The sequence below is a fragment of the Podarcis melisellensis genome (genome assembly GCF_964234715.1).
Source record: "Podarcis melisellensis genome assembly, chromosome: 8".
NCBI lineage: Eukaryota > Metazoa > Chordata > Lepidosauria > Squamata > Lacertidae > Podarcis > Podarcis melisellensis.
Genome location: NC_138540.1, coordinates 21,259,789 through 21,277,707, shown reverse-complemented (window position 1 = coordinate 21,277,707; position 17,919 = coordinate 21,259,789). Strand labels below are relative to the sequence as shown.

The window sequence follows — 17,919 nt, the reverse complement described above, 5'->3', positions numbered from 1 at the left end:
CGTGTGTAGAAACTAGTTTACTATGTTTTTAAAATCCACATTTGCATTTCTTGCCCCGCCCACTTTGGCCTCTGGCCCCACCCACCCCTGGCATCCTCGCCCACACTGCAGAAGGTTGCCCAGAAGGGAAGGTGGCTCTCAGGATGAAGGGGGCTCCCCTGCTATAAAAGGAAGGGGAACAGAGATTGCACCGTTCCTGTCTGTGGTCGCTCAGCCCTGTTGCTGCAGACACGGACAGCCCCGGGGAAGAAATGTGACATCACTCAGCCTGAGAAGAAGCAGCTACAAGTGTGTGGGGGTGTGTGGAATCCAGGTTGTCAAACGTGCAATTGGCATCTGAACCTCAGACCGTGCCTTCCTGCTGCACCTCATTCTCGGCATGACACACGCCCTGCCTCCCTGTCAACTTGGTGATCAAACCTTGGCAGGCGCCCTGGACACAACATGAGTGGCCTGCTTGCCTGCTTGCAGCCAATCTTCACAAACTGAGGAAATGGCTCCTTTAAAAAGGTAAAGGGACCCCTGACCATTAGGTTCAGTTGTGGCCGACTCCAGGGTTGTGGCGCTCATCTTGCTTTATTGGCCGAGGGAGCCGGCGTACAGTTTCCGGGTCATGTGGCCAGCATGACTAAGCCGCTTCTGGCGAACCAGAGCAGCGCACGGAAACACTGTTTACCTTCCCGCCAGAGAGGTACCTATTTATCTACTTGCACTTTGACGTGCTTTCGAACTGCTAGGTTGGCAGGAGCAGGGGCCGAGCAACAGGAGCTCACCCTGTTGCGGGGATTCGAACCGCCAGCCTTCCGATCGGCAAGCCCTAGGCTCAGTGGTTTAACCCACAGCGCCACCCGCGTCCCATGGCTCCTTTAGAAACCTGCAAATGCCTGGAGCTCCAATCCCCAGAATCCAGTTCCCAGGAGTCTTTGGGAGAAGCCACATGCTTTCAACGAATCTAAGGCATAGATCTGATCTAATACCACGTCAAGGGCACCTCGTTCACAGTTGTTCAGATTGACTGACAGCTGCAATATTGGTTGCTTCGCCACTTTTGCCTCTGGCCCTCCGCACACTGGCATGTGGCCCCTGGAAGGAGATGTGGCCCTCAGGCTGATTTTAGAATGTATTCCAATTAATTGCGATTTTCTGTAAACTGTGTTACTTTTACTGTTGTTAGACGCTCTGAGCCCGGCTTCGGCTGGGGAGGGGAGGATATAAATAAAATTTTATTTTATTATTATTATTAAAGGTTCTGCACCACCTGCCTGCCTTCTTACAACCCGTCCAAGATGTTGTCCAGTCTCAGTGCTGCCCCTTGTGGATCTCAGCAGCGAAGAGGATGAGAGGGACAACACTAGAACCAGTAGGCTCTGCCTTTTATTGGCTCTGGCGCCACCTACTGTCATGCTCCTTGCTTTCCATCCTACCAGCCCCAAAGGGCACCACTGCCCAGATCTCAAAATAATAATATTTCAGCCTGTGAGTTCAACAACCCTCTGTATTCTATGCCCTGTCATTCCCTCTCTTTCTTTGCACCTGTGGGACAGCAAAAAGAAAGTATTGGGGGAATCCTGCACCCTGGAATGGAAGCAATGACAGAGTTTGGGCTTGAAAATTTCAGCAGCTCGCTTTGCGACGCCAAAATTTGGTGCCCCCTGCCTCTCGCCTTCCGTTGTTGTCATTGTTACGGCGCCATCTCAGCTCAGCACCCAGTACGGGCAAACTGGTTGTGCTCTCCAAAATCCAGCTCTGATCGAAGGCCAAAACCCCGTGGTGTATCTATCTCTGAAAAGCACAGGCTGCCCTTTCTGCTTTGCGCAGATCATATGCAGCCGAGGAGAATTCTTCCTTTCTGCCTCTTCCAGGTTAAGGGAGTCCACGGAGGCGGGGCAGGGAGGGATGGGCAGCCAGGAAGCATTGCTTTGGCTTGAGCTGAGCCAGCCCTGCGGGCAATGCCAACCAGCTGCTGGCAGATGCGGGGAATTCAAGGAGAAACCAGCCCAGCTCGGCGGAACAATGCCCGTCTTGTGCCTCTCGACAAAGGGGGCCTTTGAAAAAAAGGCCTCCTATGATATCATAGTGCAACTTCTGGGCGTCTTCCCGGGCAGCCAAGTCTGGGTGGTTCGGACGCCCTCCCAGCCCCGCAGCTCAGAAGCTGGTCATCATTCTGATCTGTGGCTTTGCAGCAGCCTTCGCCAACCTAGTGCCCTCCAGGGGGTTTGGGAGACCAAACATTGGAGGGCACCAGTTTGGCTTTATCTGCTCAGAGGAGTCCTGATGGGTGCCAGTGGGTGCAAGATGGCGAATGGCCTTGGGGTGAAAAATGGAAGCCCCCCGCCATTGCTCTGAAGGCCGCAGCCATGTGCTACAAAGGAATCAAGGGCCACAGAGGTTTCCATGGCAGTGGAGATTGTTAACCTCCTATGGCCTGACCTTTTTTGAACAGAGTGGTTGAATGGACAGAGAACAGTCTCCTGGAACCTTTCTCCATCCAAGGCGGAGCGGGGGGAGCAACAAATCTGATTATTACCTTAGGGCAATAAGGTGCTTTTCATACAGACTGACACCCCCCTCCGGTCTCTATCCTACATCCAAACAAGCAAGATTTTTTTTTTTTTTATCCTTTTAAATTCCAATTCATTTTATTCTTGCATGATTTTACTTTGCTGGTATTTTTGCTGTCATTCTGTGTTAACGACGCCGTCCCTTCTTTTTATGCTGTACGCTGCTGAGAGATGTTTAAATCTCAAACGGTTTATAAGTGCTTTGAATGCAAGAAGGAGCAGAATTCCAGGACACTCATGAAAGCCATACTGGAGGTGTGGGGCAGGGAGGGTGTAGGGAGCTGAGGGGAAGGGTGTGTGGCCTGGGTACAGATCTGAGGGCCAGAGAGGGAGACTTGGAGGGCCACATGATGTCAGTTGGCTGGCTGACTAATCAGTGGGCACTCCTGCTCATCTGTTAGACTTGATCCAAGGGACGGAGGGAGGGGTCTAACTCCCAAGTGCTTTTCCCACAGTACCCAGCAGGATTTAGACCCTCCACTACCCAGCTGACGAGAGGAGAGTCCAAACTTGCTGGTCAAGCAGGAGTGAGCCCTACCCATCAGCTGATGTCACATTGGCTGTCATCACCCAGTGACATCATCATCCAGCGACACGGTTGGAGAGGCAAAGATTAGTGGGCCCCAATTGGCCCATGACTGACTCACAGCTGTCCTTGGAGGCACAGGTCAATTCTGTGTCCAGGACAGCTGTCTACCAGCTCCATCTGGTCTCTCTGGCTGACCTGCCTGTGCCCTGTCTTGCCAGAGTGGTGCATGCTCTAGTTATCTCCCGCTTGGACTACTGCAATGCGCTCTATGTGGGGCTACCTTTGAAGATGACCCGGAAACTGCAATTAATCCAGAATGTGGCAGCTAGACTGGTGACTGGGAGTGGCCGCCAGGACCATATAACACCAATTCTGAAAGACCTACATTGGCTCCCAGTATGTTTCTGAGCACAATTCAAAGTGTTGGTGCTGACCTTTAAAGCCCTAAACGGCCTTGGCCCAGTATACCTGAAGGAGCATCTCTACCCCCATTGTTCAGCCCGGACACTGAGGTCCAGCTCCAAGGGCCTTCTAGTGGTTCTCTCACAGCTAGAAGCGAAGTTACAGGGAACCAGGCAGAGGGCTTTCTTGGTGGTGGCACCCACCCTGTGGAACAAACCTCCCATTAGATGTCAAGGAAATAAACAACTACCTTACTTTTAGAAGATATCTGAAGGCAGCCCTGTTTAGGAAAGTTTTTAATGTTTGATGTTTTGTCGTTTTATCATCATCATTATTCATATTCTGTTGGGAGCCGCTCAGAGTGGCTGTGGAAACTCAGCCAGATGGGAGGGGTATAAAATTATTATTATTATTATTATTATTATTATTATTATTATTATTATTATTATTATTATTGGCAAAATGAATTTGTGCCAGAGCTGTGGAGCAAAACAAGGCTGAGGAAAGACTTTAGTGCTAAGCAACTATTCAAGATGCAGAAAGGACTTAAAAATAAAATAAAAATGCATGAAATAAAAACCATCCCCTAAGATTAAGGAGTGCAAAGTTGCCAAGGAATGGGTGGAAGCTTTCCCAGCTCCATAGTAACCCTCGTGAGTTTCCAAACCATTAGCAGCCCCAAGAACTGCCTGCAGCTGTGGGGAAAATGGCCAGAGTGAAAGCAATAAAGGAGCAAAGAGGTGCCTTGTGGGTAATAGACATGCAAGCAAGCCGGATCAAGGGGTTTCGGCCTTTGCTTGGGGAACGAGGCTTGTGATCTGGAGCACGCTGGATTCCCTTCTCGAAAGACGGACCTCTTAAGAGACAGGGATTTAAGAAGGCATCGTTTTCCAGTTCTGCCCTGCGCTCAGCGCCCAGTTTCCATTCTGCTGCAATTTGTCTTCTGCCAAAAGTTAGCTTATTCATCTCATCATCTGCTGTGCTGAAATCATGTAACTCAAGTCACGGATCATGGAAGCGACACTGTCATGCTATTCTGCCCCATTCATTTCAAAGCAAAGGATGTGTAATTCAAATTGTGGGTGGGTGCCTTGTTTGCGGACTAAAAGCAATGACAAGATTGATCGCTGATCATGTTTGTTGTTTGGCCATTTCCAACCCTGCTTTTGTTTCCATTGGCATTCCCTGAGTGGTTTAACAGTCCTTCCTTTTCCCCAAGGAACTCTGGGAATTGTAGCTCTGGGAGGGGAGGGAAAGCGGTCTCTTAACAGCTCTCCTCACCCCTTAACAAATGACAGCTCCCAGAATCCTTTGGGGGAAGCCATATGTTGGAAGCCACGCAGAGTGGCTGGGGCAACCCAGTCAGATAGGCAGGGTACAAATGATGATGATGAAGGTGACTGTTGAGAGTGGCATAATAGTATGGTGTGAATATGGCCTAACTCTGGCATTCCAATGGGTCTAGCATTGGATACATCCCACAGTTTGGAAACCATGGGGTATAGTGGATGCTGATCCTGAGTAGGCCCATTGATGTTAATGGACATGACTAACTTAGATTCTCTGTTTAGGGAAGTTTTTAATATTTAATGCTGTATTGTTTTTAACACTTGATTGGAAGCTGCCCAGAGTGGCTGGGGAAACTCAGCCAGATGGGCGGGGTAAAAATAATAAATTATTATTATTATAGGTTCATCCGTTTCAATGGGTCTGCTCTGAGCTGGACTTAACTGAAGATAACCCTGTGGAATTTACCTCTAAGTAGATGACATGAATGGGATTCTTCTCTCAAAGCAGAACTGCAGGAATGAAGTTGAGAGAGTCATTCTTAATTCATAGTTAGGTATTACAAGGTAAAAAAAGATAAAGGACTGGACGGTTAAGTCCAGTCAAAGGCGACTATGGGGTTACAGTGCTCATCTTGCTTTCAGGCCAAGGGAGCTGGATGGCACTGTGGTCTAAACTGCTGAGCCTCTTGGGCTTGCCAATTGGAAAGTTGGCGGTTCGAATCCCCGTGACGGGGTGAGCTCCCATTGCTCTGTCCCACCACCTGCCAACCTAGCGGTTCGAAAGCACACCAGTGCAAGTAGATAAATAGGTGGGAAGGTAAACGGCATTTCTGTGTGCTCTGGCTTCCATCACGGTGTCCCATTGTGCCAGAAGCAGTTTAGTTATGCTGGTCACATGACCCGGAAAGCTGTCTGTGGACAAATGCCAGCTCCCTCAGCCTGAAAGCGAGATGAACCCCATAGTCGCCTTTGACTGGACTTATCCGTTCAGGGGTCCTTTACCTTTTTACCTTTTATATATTATAGGAGGCTTTGTGTATGTGTCAATTTAATGTACCCACAATGTACTGGGACGTCCGCTGAACTGCATTCTGGGACTTGGGCAGGCCAGAGACAAGACCCAACGGATCTAGTTCTGATCTGGTCGGGCATTTGCTTGTTTTGACACGCTACCCAATTACCTGCGATGGAGTCTCTCAGGTCCTTGGTAATGATGGTCAGGTCGTCCACGTCCACAAAATGCAGGTGCTTCTCTGGAGGCTGGCTGGCAGCGGCGGACAGCTCCAAGTAGTTCCCACGCCCCGTGCTGACGATGAAAACCGTGACTCCCATGTCCTTCAGGAGCTGCATTGGCTGGGAGATGTCGTCTGTCGAGAAGCCGTCAGTCACCCACACCATCACCTTGGGGACATCAGCCCGCGCCCCGGCCTTCCCACTGAAAAGCATGTCTTTGGCGAAGGAGAGGGCTTTGCCGGTGTTGGTGTCGCCCATCACCTGTTGGATGCCGCGAATGGCATGCTGGACCGCCCCGGTGGAGAGGTAGCGGTCAAAGGGGAACTCCATCGTGGGCATGGTGCTGATGTGGACAACCCCAGTCTGGACATCGTGCGGGCCGAAGGCAAACGGCCTGAGGAGGTCTGCAATGAACTCCTTGACCCGGGAGAATTCGTAGTAGGAGACGCTACCAGAGCTGTCCAGGAGGAAGAGAAGGTCCCCTTCTAAATCCGGAGCGATGGGACGAGGACCTAGAACAGGCACAGGATGAGAATTAATGGGGCAGGAATGGCGAAAATGACCGGGAAAATCAGAAACCAGGAAGAGAAGAACTTTAAGAAGGAACAGGGAAAATTTACAATGTGTCTTAGAGAACACTGTAAACAACTGAAAACCTTGGCGGGATTTGAGTAACGTTTGTAATGTACTAAAAATTCAGGTAAAAATGGGTTATTTAAGGAAAACAGAAAATAAGTGAAGCAGATGAAAAAAGATGGATAATAGTAACCAGGGCAGAGGGGAATCAAAGAATTCAGAGAATCCTAAATGACCTAAATGTTAGTGTTTAATGCTTGAATTTAAATTTGCAACATAAAACTTAATAAAAAAATATTTTACAAATAATCATAATCGTAAGAGAATTAATGAAGCAGAACATTAAAAAAAATTACATGTAGGATCTAATCTTACTAGGGAGTCAGATCAAGGGGGTTTACATCTGACTAAACATGCGCAGGACCTTTGCTCCATTTGAGCAACAAATCTTAAATTTTACACATTCGATTTTGGGCCTCGAATCAAACCTTTTCCCTCACCCACTCAATCCGAAGTTCAGTTAGGGATTGAGAAAAAAACAACAACAACAATCCAACCATCTGAGGTTCCCGGTTGCCTCAATTCATGCATTAAATGTAATACATCTTTCGTCATTACTGTTGCAAAGTGGTCTGCCTGGGTCAAATCGTTCCCAGCTACCACTCGCTTTGGGATATAGTGATAATGGAGAAAATGACGCATAATTTTAGATTTCAACAAGGCCTGGAACCTCCAGACGCTTTTAAAATATGACTGCTTTATCACATATAGAGCGGAACTGTCGTTTTCAAGCCCCCGCCGCAAGTCTGGAAAATCTGGAACTGTACTCAATCAAATAGCACAAATATTCCTTCTTTATTTTTTCATTGCTCAGACTCCATTACTTAACTCATGTTGAAATTGCACTTATTATATGTGCATATTTTTTGGGTTTGGTCTTTGGATTTTCATCTCTTGTTATAATTGTTCTCTCTGTCTTACGTATGTACAGTGGTACCTCAGGTTACATACGCTTCAGGTTACATAGATTCAGGTTACAGACTCCGCTAACCCAGAAATAGTGCTTCAGGTTAAGAACTTTGCTTCAGGATGAGAACAGAAATCGTGCTCCGGCGGCACAGCGGCAGCTGGAGGCCCCATTAGCTAAAGTGGTGCTTCAGGGTAAGAACAGTTTCAGGTTAAAAACGGACCTCCGGAACGAATTAAGTACTTAACCCAAGGTACCACTGTACATCATAAAATGAAATAAAAAATATCCCCCCCCCCAAAGAAAATTCGCTCCCAACTGCAGTGATTGGATGTATTGCTGCTGCTGTGATTCCTTGCCTATGACCTAGTCTTTCCTTCCCCTGTTAGAGAATCAGGCTCCCTATTCCACCTGCTTTTACCCCCTTGGACATATTGCCATTCCAGACAACGTTAACTCCTTCCCCACCACAACCTACTCTCCGACTGTTTATTGGGGGGGGGATTATTGTTTCTGAGTGGGGAACCTCAGGCCCCAGGGGCAGAATGTGGTCCTCATGGCCTCTCTGCCTGGCCATTCAAGACTTTTCCCTGCCCACGCCCCTCCCCAAGCGATATCTCACTTCTGACACCATGTAGCATCAACAGAGAGTCAGGACACTGCATTGGAAGAGAGGAAATCTTTTAAGCCTCAGCCCAATAAGCCTGTCAAGTGTTTTCCCTCATGAAAGCTCTCAGGGGTAGAGAGTGGGGCAAAGCGGGGGACAAAATCTCTCTCCTCTCCAACTCTCATCCTTGAAACGGGGGGGGGGGGACACCTTCTGACAGGCTGGGGTCCATGTTCCCTTCTGGGCAAGCTTCTGGGGACCATATGGTGGCAGTGGGCAGGGTCCTGGGTCAAAATGGGCAGAGCAATGTGAGGGATTTGGGGCATAATATCCAACTCTCATCTTGGGAGAGGTTATGGAAAGCTGATTTAAAATTCTCAGCATGCTGTACGTTGAAAGAAAATTATATGAAAATGATGGATGGTTGGTATCTAACTCCCAGTAAGTTAGCAAAAATGTCTAAGACAGGTACAAATATCTGCGGGAAATGTAAAGAAAAAGAAGGCACCTTTTATAATATGTGGTGGACGTGTAATAAAAGCATTCTGGGAAATGATATATAATGAATTGAAAAAATGTTTAAAATAACTTTTATTTAAAAAAAGAGAGGCTTTTTATTAGGAATTGTAGGTGCTGAAATTCCAAGAGAGCAGAAAAGGATGACAGCTGCACTGATGTTATTAGCCCAGAGATGGAAGGAAGATAAAGTTCCTACCAGAGAAGAATGGCAAATTAAGTTGATAGACTCTGCCGAGATGGCAAAACTGACTGGAAAGCTCAGGAACCAGGAAAACCAATACTTTAACAAAGGATGGGGAGGAATTATAATTTACCTTAAAGACCACTGTAAGCAGATGAAAACACTAGCATACTGCAATAACACTTGTAATGTAACAAGAACTATAGACATAGTGGAGTTAGAAAAAACTTGGATTATTGAAAAAAAATGCAGTAGAAAAGCTTTAACAAGAGAACCTGTGGAGGGGAAGGTGGGAAGTCCAGAGATTCGGAGGAATCGTTTAACTGTGGATATGTTGTGGTGTGATTATAATTTTAAATATGTACAACCAAATAAAAATATATTTTTAAAAAACAAACAAAATGGGTGGACCAATGAATGCAAATTTTACCTTTGCCCTCTAGGCTGGTTTCTCCAGCCATACTCACTCATCCCTCTCTATCCTCTATCCAGGAGGATAGAGACATGACTAGAGTTCACCAGGCAGGTGAAAAAAAACTTGAGAGAGGGTACAAAATGGGATTTGGGTGTGACTTGGGGAGAGTTCTGAGGGCCTGATCGAGGGACTTGAAAGGGCCACTTTTGGCCCCACAGGACTGAAGTTCCCCACCTCTGATAAATATCTATTATTCAAAATAAAAACAAAAATAGTATTACGAAAAAAGGGCCACACATATCCAGCACGTGTCTTCTCACAAGGAAACGGATCTGGTATAGCCTTGTGGAGAACCATGCAGAACAATATAGCTCTCATGACTTAGCCAACACTGAGGCCTTGTCAATGAATAACAGACAGAGTCTGGAGGAAGTCGTGTCCACAGGTGCCTTGCTTTTGCTAATCCCTTTCCTCCTCTGCGCTAGACAATCGTGCCTGGAAGCGATGAAAGGCAATTTAAGTCTCCAGCCGTAAACTTCCTGGCATATATCCTCTCACATACTCTGCCGGAGGCAAGAAATTGGCTGGGCCACGGACTGTCCCGAGCTGGGAATATGTTCCCTCATCCTGTGTGTCAACGGGAGAGAAGCAGCTAAAGTCAATTTGCTCCAGTTGTAAGCAGGGTTTGCTGCGGGATATGGGAAAACCTACCCCCAAATTATATTTGCCTGAGAAGGGGTAGTGTCACCAACATTTGGGGGTAGTTCTAATAATACTGTGAATTGTTTTCTGCAGCTTAAAAAAACTAATAAATAAATTATTCCACCTTCTGCCAGTTGAAACTCTCTCATTCCACCCAGGGAATATTTGAGAAATGCTGCTTTAGATTATGGGTGGGCAACTTTGTTTTCTGTTGGGGACCACATGTCAGCAGTGTGAGAAACTCAGATATATAAGCTAAGCACCAAATGGCTCCTTAAACCAGGGTTACAGTCGCCAAACTGGAATAATATCAAGTTGCCATTTTGGGGCCAGACAGTTTGAAAGTCTTATTTTTCTATATGACTTTTGGGTTCCTGAAATCCGTTCTGATTGTGCACATAAACTATCATGGAGAGAATACTACAGGATGTGTTGTTGGTGTGTAAAAACAGTCAAGATCCAATGTTCCCCAGGCATACGTCTCCAGATGGTGAAGATGTCAGGCAGCATCCTGAGGTTGCAAGTGGCCAATAAAGGTAAAGGTAAAGGGACCCCTGACCATTAGGTCCAGTCGTGACCGACTCTGGGGTTGCGGTGCTCATCTCGCTTTATTGGCTGAGGGAGCCGGCGTACAGCTTCCGGGTCATGTGGCGAACCAGAGCAGCGCACGGAAACGCCGTTTACCTCCCGCTGGAGCGTTACCCATTTATCTACTTGCACTTTGACGTGCTTTCGAACTGCTAGGTTGGCAGGAGCAGGGACCGAGCAACGGGAGCTCACCCCATCGCGGGGATTCGAACTGCCAACCTTCTTATCGGCAAGTCCTAGGCTCTGTGGTTTAACCCACAGCGCCACCCACGTCCCAAGTGGCCAATAGCCTGGCTCAAAATGCGCCTGGAGCCTGGCAAATTTCGAACATTGCATGCCAACTGTGAGAGTCGAAATGCCAGAGTCAAAAGAGGATTCTCTTAGGTTTTGCTTGAGTTTTCTAAGGAGAAATAGAAATACAGTGGTACCTTGGTTTACGAACTTAATCCGTTCCAGAAGTCCGTTCTTAAACTGAAACTGTTCTTAAACCGAGGCGTGCTTTCCCTAATGAGGCCTCCTGCCACTGGTGCCCTTCCATTCTTAGTCTGAGGTAAAGTTTGCAAACCGGGACACTACTTCCGGTTTATGCAGAGTTCGTAAACCAAATTGTTTGTAAACAGGACTGTTCTTAAACTGAGGTACCACTGTAATTCCTTCCTCCAGACATGGAAGCCACTCAAAAGGTATTACCTGCACTGGGGTGTACTCCAGAGACCTTTTTGGCTGAGAGTAGGGATTGAGGGGGAAATTTGATTCAGATCCTACTGAAAAGCAAACCTCCCAGAGATGGAAAGAAGAATGAGTCCCTACCAGAGAGGAATGGCAAACTAAGCTAATGGACTACGCCAAAATGGTAAGGCTGACTGGAAAGCTCAGGAGACAAGAAGACAAAAACATCAAGAAAGATTGGGATATTTTTATATAATTTGTTTAGCAGACCACTATAAGCAGATGAAAACATTAGCAGGATTATTATAACCCTTGTAGTGTAGCAAATACGATGGATAATATGGATAATATGGATAGATATAAAATGTAGATTACGATACAATGTGCAGTTGAAAACGCTGACATTAGGACCCACTGAGGCGATGGGGAGGGAGTCATGAGATGCAGAGAAATCTCTGTATATGGAAATGTATTTGGTTTTGTTATAAAGCTGTATTTTAAAAATCAAATAAAAAAGATGATAAAAAAGGCAAACCTCCCTAACCCACACTTCCTGAAACAATGCAAGCGAACCGAAAAGCAGCCACCTTTCTGCACTTCTCTGAATTTTGCAGTGCAGTTCTCCAGCTAAGTACAGTGGTACTTCGGTTTACGAACTTAATCCATTCCGGAAGTCCATTCTTAATCTGAAACCGTTCTTAAACCAAGGCACACTTTCCCTAATGAGGCCTCTCACCGCCAGTGCCCTTCCATCATTCGGCTTCCATTCTTAGACTGAGGTAAAGTTCGCAAACCAGGACACTACTTCTGGTTTTGCGGAGTACGTAAACCGAATAGTTTGTAAACAGGGCTGTTCTTAAACCGAGGTACCACTGTAATATGTACAGAAATGCATATTTCTAGGGCAAAGTGTGTAGGCAGACATCTATACTAGAAAAAATAGATTGCAAAAACGAGCCTGTTAGAAGAAACTGCACTGAATAATTTGGGGGAAATGCTCAGTGTTTGAGCATCTGCTCAGCATGCAGAGGGTGCCGGGTTCAATTCACAGTATCTCCAGCTAGAACCAGGAATGTCGCCTGTCTGAAACCCTGGACAGTTCCTACTGGTGAGTGTAGATCAGGGTTTCCCAAACCCTGGGAATCTCCCGCTGTTTTTGGACTAATACTCCCATCATCCCTAGCTAGCAGGACCAGTCATCAGGGATTATGGGAATTGTAGTTCAAAAGCAGCTGGAGAGCCAAGTTGGGTAACCCTGGTGTAGATAATACTGAACCAAATGGATCCAGTGGTCTGGCTCAGTATAATGCAGCTTCTTATGTGTATCGGGAGAAATTCACACTCAAATGCTGCCGCGTTTTTATGAGGACTTTTCAGAAAAATGGCAAGCTGGTGTGCAAAATGGAACTTACAACTGGAAGAACGAAAAGCCCAGAAACAAACACACACACACACGGATAGATTCACCCCTCACTAGGAGATGGAGAGAAGGAAAACAGGGATATAGTTTCAGCGCTGGCATTGCAACTGACTCAGTTTTACCATGCCAAGAATGTGTGTGCTGGGAGGAGGAAGATGAAGGAAACTGACCACAGTTGTGAAATGGGTGGTTGGTCATACGCAGCTGTAAAGAAAACCTCAGACTCTCTCAGGGGCCTTAAATTACATTTGATGGAGAAACTATGAGAGGGAAAAAATGCAGCTGAAGAAAGAGGGAAAGAGAAATGCAATCTACCCTTCAACCTTTCACAAGTGGAAGCAGGGGGTGACCCTCTTGGGACACCGTCCACTGTTATGTCACATGTCCATGGTGGGAGGGGCCTGAGGCAAAAGTGGGTGGAGCAACTACAAATGCAACTCTTTTTTTGTACAAGGGATGGAAGATATCTCTTGGCTTCAGTTCTCCCACTTTCTCATTTTCTTCCAATCTTAAATTCAGTTCTCCATATTCCTACAGCAATTTTCATGCAGATTTTGCCCAATGAACACAATTTTAGAGGTGGCTTTGATTCACGTACACCTTTTTGCAAGCAATTTCCCCTGATAGAATTTCCTTCTCTCAGTTATTTTCACTAATATCTTCATAATTCTGCACGCCTTCCCTTGATAAATGCACCTTTAGAAACATCGTTCGGTTGGAGAATTGGGTCGCAAAATTCAGATGGGTGAGAATTTCGAAGGAGGGCTGTGCATATATTATTCCGGAAAGTGTGAATTTGAGAGATTCAGTTTTCAGTGTGAACGGAACTGAATTTCTTCTCCGCCCTTGCCTTGTATAGTAGACCATGCTTAAGTCAGAAACTGCTACACAACTGCTACACATCCTTCATACTAGCAAGCAAGGGGCATCTTTGTGGTTCAAAAGAGATTCCAGCCAGGTGGAAAGCAGACTGGCAAAGAGCATCGCTTGTAGGGAGTCCCAAGATCTGGAAAGAGAGGCCAGGGGGTGCCTCCATTCCCTGAGCCCAAAATTCCATTCCTCTGCACCACCCATTGCTGAAAGTTTGACCCAGTTTGCAACCTGCCTGCACTCCCTGCCTTCCCAGCCGCTCCGATCTTTCTTCAGACCGTGTGACTGACCTTTCAAAGATAAGATCTCTCTGCTTTCTTGTGGGGCAGCCTTGAAAAGTAGCCTGGAAATGTCAACTTGGTGAAGAATGCAGGCAGCACGTTGTTACATGAGGTCCAAAGATCAAATCTCATTGCCCTGGTCTTACAAGATCTGCATTTGCTAGCTATCAGTTTGCCAGCAAAATTTAAAGTGCTGGTTTCATCATTAAATCATCGCAATCCTTTGCATGTTTAGAATGTGGCCATACCAGCAGCTATTCCATCAGGCTTGGCAGCAGAGGAAATAAAGGGAAGCAGGCCCTGTTCATCTGTTCTGCTTAAGAGACCAGCAATGGTTTTGCTCTCTTTCCAATTTCATAAGAACATACGACGAGCTCTGCTGGATCAAGCCATGCATCCTGTTCTCACAGTGGCCAACCAAATAATGATGATGATGATGAGGATGATATTTTATTTATATCCTGCCCTCCCCAGCAGAAGCCAGGCTCAGAGTGGCTAACAGCAATAAAAGTAACATAATTTACATAAAATCACAATCAATTAATTGAAATGGATTCTAAAATCAACTCATTCTAAAATCAAATTAATGGCAACCATTGGGCTAGAGTTCTATGAAGATTACAGAAGGAGGGGGTCAGACTGTGCCTTGGCCAAAGGCCTGGTGGAACAGCTCTGTCTTGCAGGCCCTGCGGAAAGATGTCAAGTCCCGCAGGGCCCTAGTTTCTTGTGACAGAGCGTTCCACCAGATTGGAGCCACAGCTGAAAAAGCCCTGGCTCTGGTTGAGGCCAGCCTAACCTCCCTGTGGCCCGGAATCTCCAAGATGTTTTTATTTGAAGACCGTAAGGTCCTCCGTGGGACATACCAGGAGAGGCGGTCCCGTAAGTACGAGGGTCCTAGGCCGTATAGGGCTTTAATGGTTAAAACTAGCATCTTAAACCTGATCCTGTACTCCACAGGGAGCCAGTGCAGCTGGGGTAGCACCAGGTGAATGTGATCCCACAGCAAGGACCCCGTAAGGAGTCTCACCGCGGCATTCTGCACCCGATGGAGTTTCTGGGTCAGTCTCAAGAGCAGCCCCACGTAGTCCCCAACCAAGCAGGATCCAAGCAATGTTGGAGGCAGTGGTTTGTGTCCAATGAATGCTAGCCCTACCCAGAGCAGACTCGCTGAATGCAGGCGAAACCAGCTAGAACAAATTCTCCACCAAAGAGTTTCTCTTCAGGTTCTGCCTCTCTAATCTACAGAGGAGCCTAGGGGTCTACAGTGGTACCTTGGGTTACATACGCTTCTGGTTACAGACTGCGCTAACCCAGAAATAGTACCTCGGGTTAAGAACTTTGCTTCAGGATGAGAACAGAAATCGCACAACGGCGGCACAGCGACAGTGGGAGGCCCCATAAGCTAAAGTGGTGCTTCAGGTTAAGAACAGTTTCAGGTTAAGAACGGACATCTGGAACGAATTAAGTTCTTAACCCGAGGTACCACTGTAACGGGCACTGAGGTCCCAAATCATCTGGAAGCCACCAGGCTCACAAAGGCTGCTCTAGGTGAAGAGCTTGCAGTTGGAATAAAGAATAGCCCATTCACAGAATCACAGAATCGTGGAGTTGGAAGAGACACCAAGGGTCATCTAGTCCAAATGCCTGCGATGCAGGAATCACAGCTAAAGAATCCTTGACAGAATACAACCTCTGTTAAAATAGCTCCAATGGAGGAGCGTTCACCAGCTTCCGAAGGAATCTGCTCCACTGTTGAACAGCTTTCACCACCAGAAAGTTCTTCCTAATACTGACCCCCAAAGCACAGCTGTCTTGGGATCACTGCAATGCCGTTCCTCACCCCACCCCGGTTAATGGCACACCCTCCTCAGGCAATGGAAGCTGCCCCACCTAGCCATTTAATTAACCTCTTTCCAGGTTGGGTCTCTTAATCATCAAAGGATGGGGAGGGAGGCATACCAGCTACGTGACAAAGCGCCGCAGGGAGCAGCAGGGAGAGGAGGAGGAAGAACAGAAAACAAACTGCCTGATATCCCATCGGGAAACCTCAGAAGGTGCTGTTTCATCCTTGCCTCGGGCTATCGCAGCCACCTCTGCCTGCTGGAAGGCAGGGTCTGTTTGAAGCGGTGACTCAAAAACAATTCAAATTTGTGTTCTGTCAGAGGGAAGAGGAACCTCAGGCCACGTTTGGCCCTCTAGGGCTTTCTGTCTGGCCCTCAGGACTCTCCCCGTGGCCCACCGCTTACGGTACGGCCTTGCTTCCCCACTTGAGTGCTTGGGACATGTCCTTAAATGCCTCTTGCTTGCTTGCTTGCAAGGATAGAAAGAGGGGTGCGTAGAAACCAGCCTTTATTGACATTTACTGCCCCGCCCACTTGCTCCTCTGGCCCCACCCACCAGCGGTGAATGGCCCCTGGAAGGTTGTCTGCAAGGGAATGTGGCCCCCTGTCTATAAAAAGGTGGCCCGCTCCTGTTCTGTCGTATCCAAAGCTACCTCAAACCTCCATCACTTCCCCGATCAATACAATGACATGCTTTAAAAACCAGGAGGGATGAAAGATCGTTTGACCAATTCTGCAAGGCTTAGTGGGTTAATTGATTCATCTACTGAACGAAGGTGTCTGTGGGTTAACATGGCAAGTCGTAGCCAACGTCACACAGACCAGCAGGAGCTCTTTGGATGTTGAGAGAGGGGACCATTCTTAGTCCCTACCTGGAGATGGCAGGGATTGAACCCGCGCCCTTCTGCATGCAAAGCAGATGCACTGTAGCTGACGCAGTGGTACATCTGTCCATGTAAACATGCTGTAAGCAAAACAGACCCCAGTTGGGGGAGATAAGTTGTTCTGTGGCTCCAGTAGCGAAAGTTTCCTTTTTCTTTTCTTTTTTATAGGGTTGGAAGTCCAGACTTGCTGACTAGAAGCTGCTATACGGGCCTAATTTGGGGATATTCTGGAGGATGAAAAGCCCACTTCATTAATGTCTTGGCTTTCCATCTCCCAGCTTTATGATTCCAGGATGCTGGCTGCCAATTAAACCGTCACATTCCCCATAATAATATAGAGAGGGGGCAAAGCGGTCTCTTGCTCTGCGAAGTGCACCTAGAGCCAATTGGCTCTTGGTGTTTTTTGGAGCTGTGCTTTACGATCCCAGTCCTGGAGTTCAGCCTTGCCAGAAGGAACGGTCGGGTTTTCCAAAAAGCCCCCCAAACAGAAGCAGCTGGGTCTGTTCTAATGATGCTTGATGCTGACAACTATCTCATAGCGGAGCCAGATCTGATCCGATGCTGCCAGCTGATCTGAAAGAGCGAGGCGGATGGAACAATAATTTATCTAATTGTGGGCCTCCCTTTTGCGATGCGTGGCAAAAGCGGCCGAGATCAAGCAGAGGAAAGCAAAAAGGATGAAAAGTGCAGCTCTGGCTGTGAGCCAGGGATGGCTAAATAGATCCTGCATGTTCAAAGGCAGCCTATCTCTGAATACCGATTGCTGGAGAACAACAGCAGGAGAGGATGGCTGCCTTCGTGGCCTCTTTCGTGGAAGCCACTGTGGGAAATAGGACAGTGGGAGGAAATGGAGACTTGCTCTGATCCAGCAGGACTTTTGTTCAGTGACAGAGCATGGGTTGCCAGTGCCCGGGGAAAGACAAGCTGCAGACATCCAGGCACCCATCGAAGCTCAATTAGACACGGAGGGCTGTACTCATCCTTTGTTTTCTCATTTCTGCTGGTCAGGATACCCCTCCCCCCACCAATCCTCTCACACTACTGCAATTCTCAGAGGTATTTATTGTTAAGCCACTTTGGGAATTGTAGCTCTAAGAACTCTCAGCATCCTTAACAAACTACAGTTCCCAGGATTCTTTGGGGGGGGGGGGAAGCCATGACTTTTCATAGTGGTATGATACCACTTTAAAAGTGCACCTTATACGGGTGGCTTCTCTAGTTGACATCCAGACACAACATTAGCTGCAGGAATGTGTTGCTTTTTCCTGTAATCTTTTTAATTATTATTTTTATTATTACATTTTCACCCTGCCTTTCGTCCAAGCAGCTCAAGGGTGGTGTACATGGTTCCCACCACTTCCCCATTTTATCCTCACAACAACCCT

The 17,919-nt window shown here is 47.2% G+C and overlaps 1 protein-coding gene across 1 annotated transcript in view; it reads right to left on the bottom strand.

Annotated features, from left to right (window-relative positions):
* VWA1 (von Willebrand factor A domain containing 1) overlaps positions 1–17,919 on the bottom strand; it is a 46,636-nt gene that overhangs the window by 14,684 nt on the left and 14,033 nt on the right. Inside the window, exon 2 of the mRNA XM_081923689.1 lies at positions 5,963–6,526. Coding sequence (XP_081779815.1) covers positions 5,963–6,526 — 564 coding nt within the window. The remainder of the gene's footprint in view (positions 1–5,962; positions 6,527–17,919) is intronic.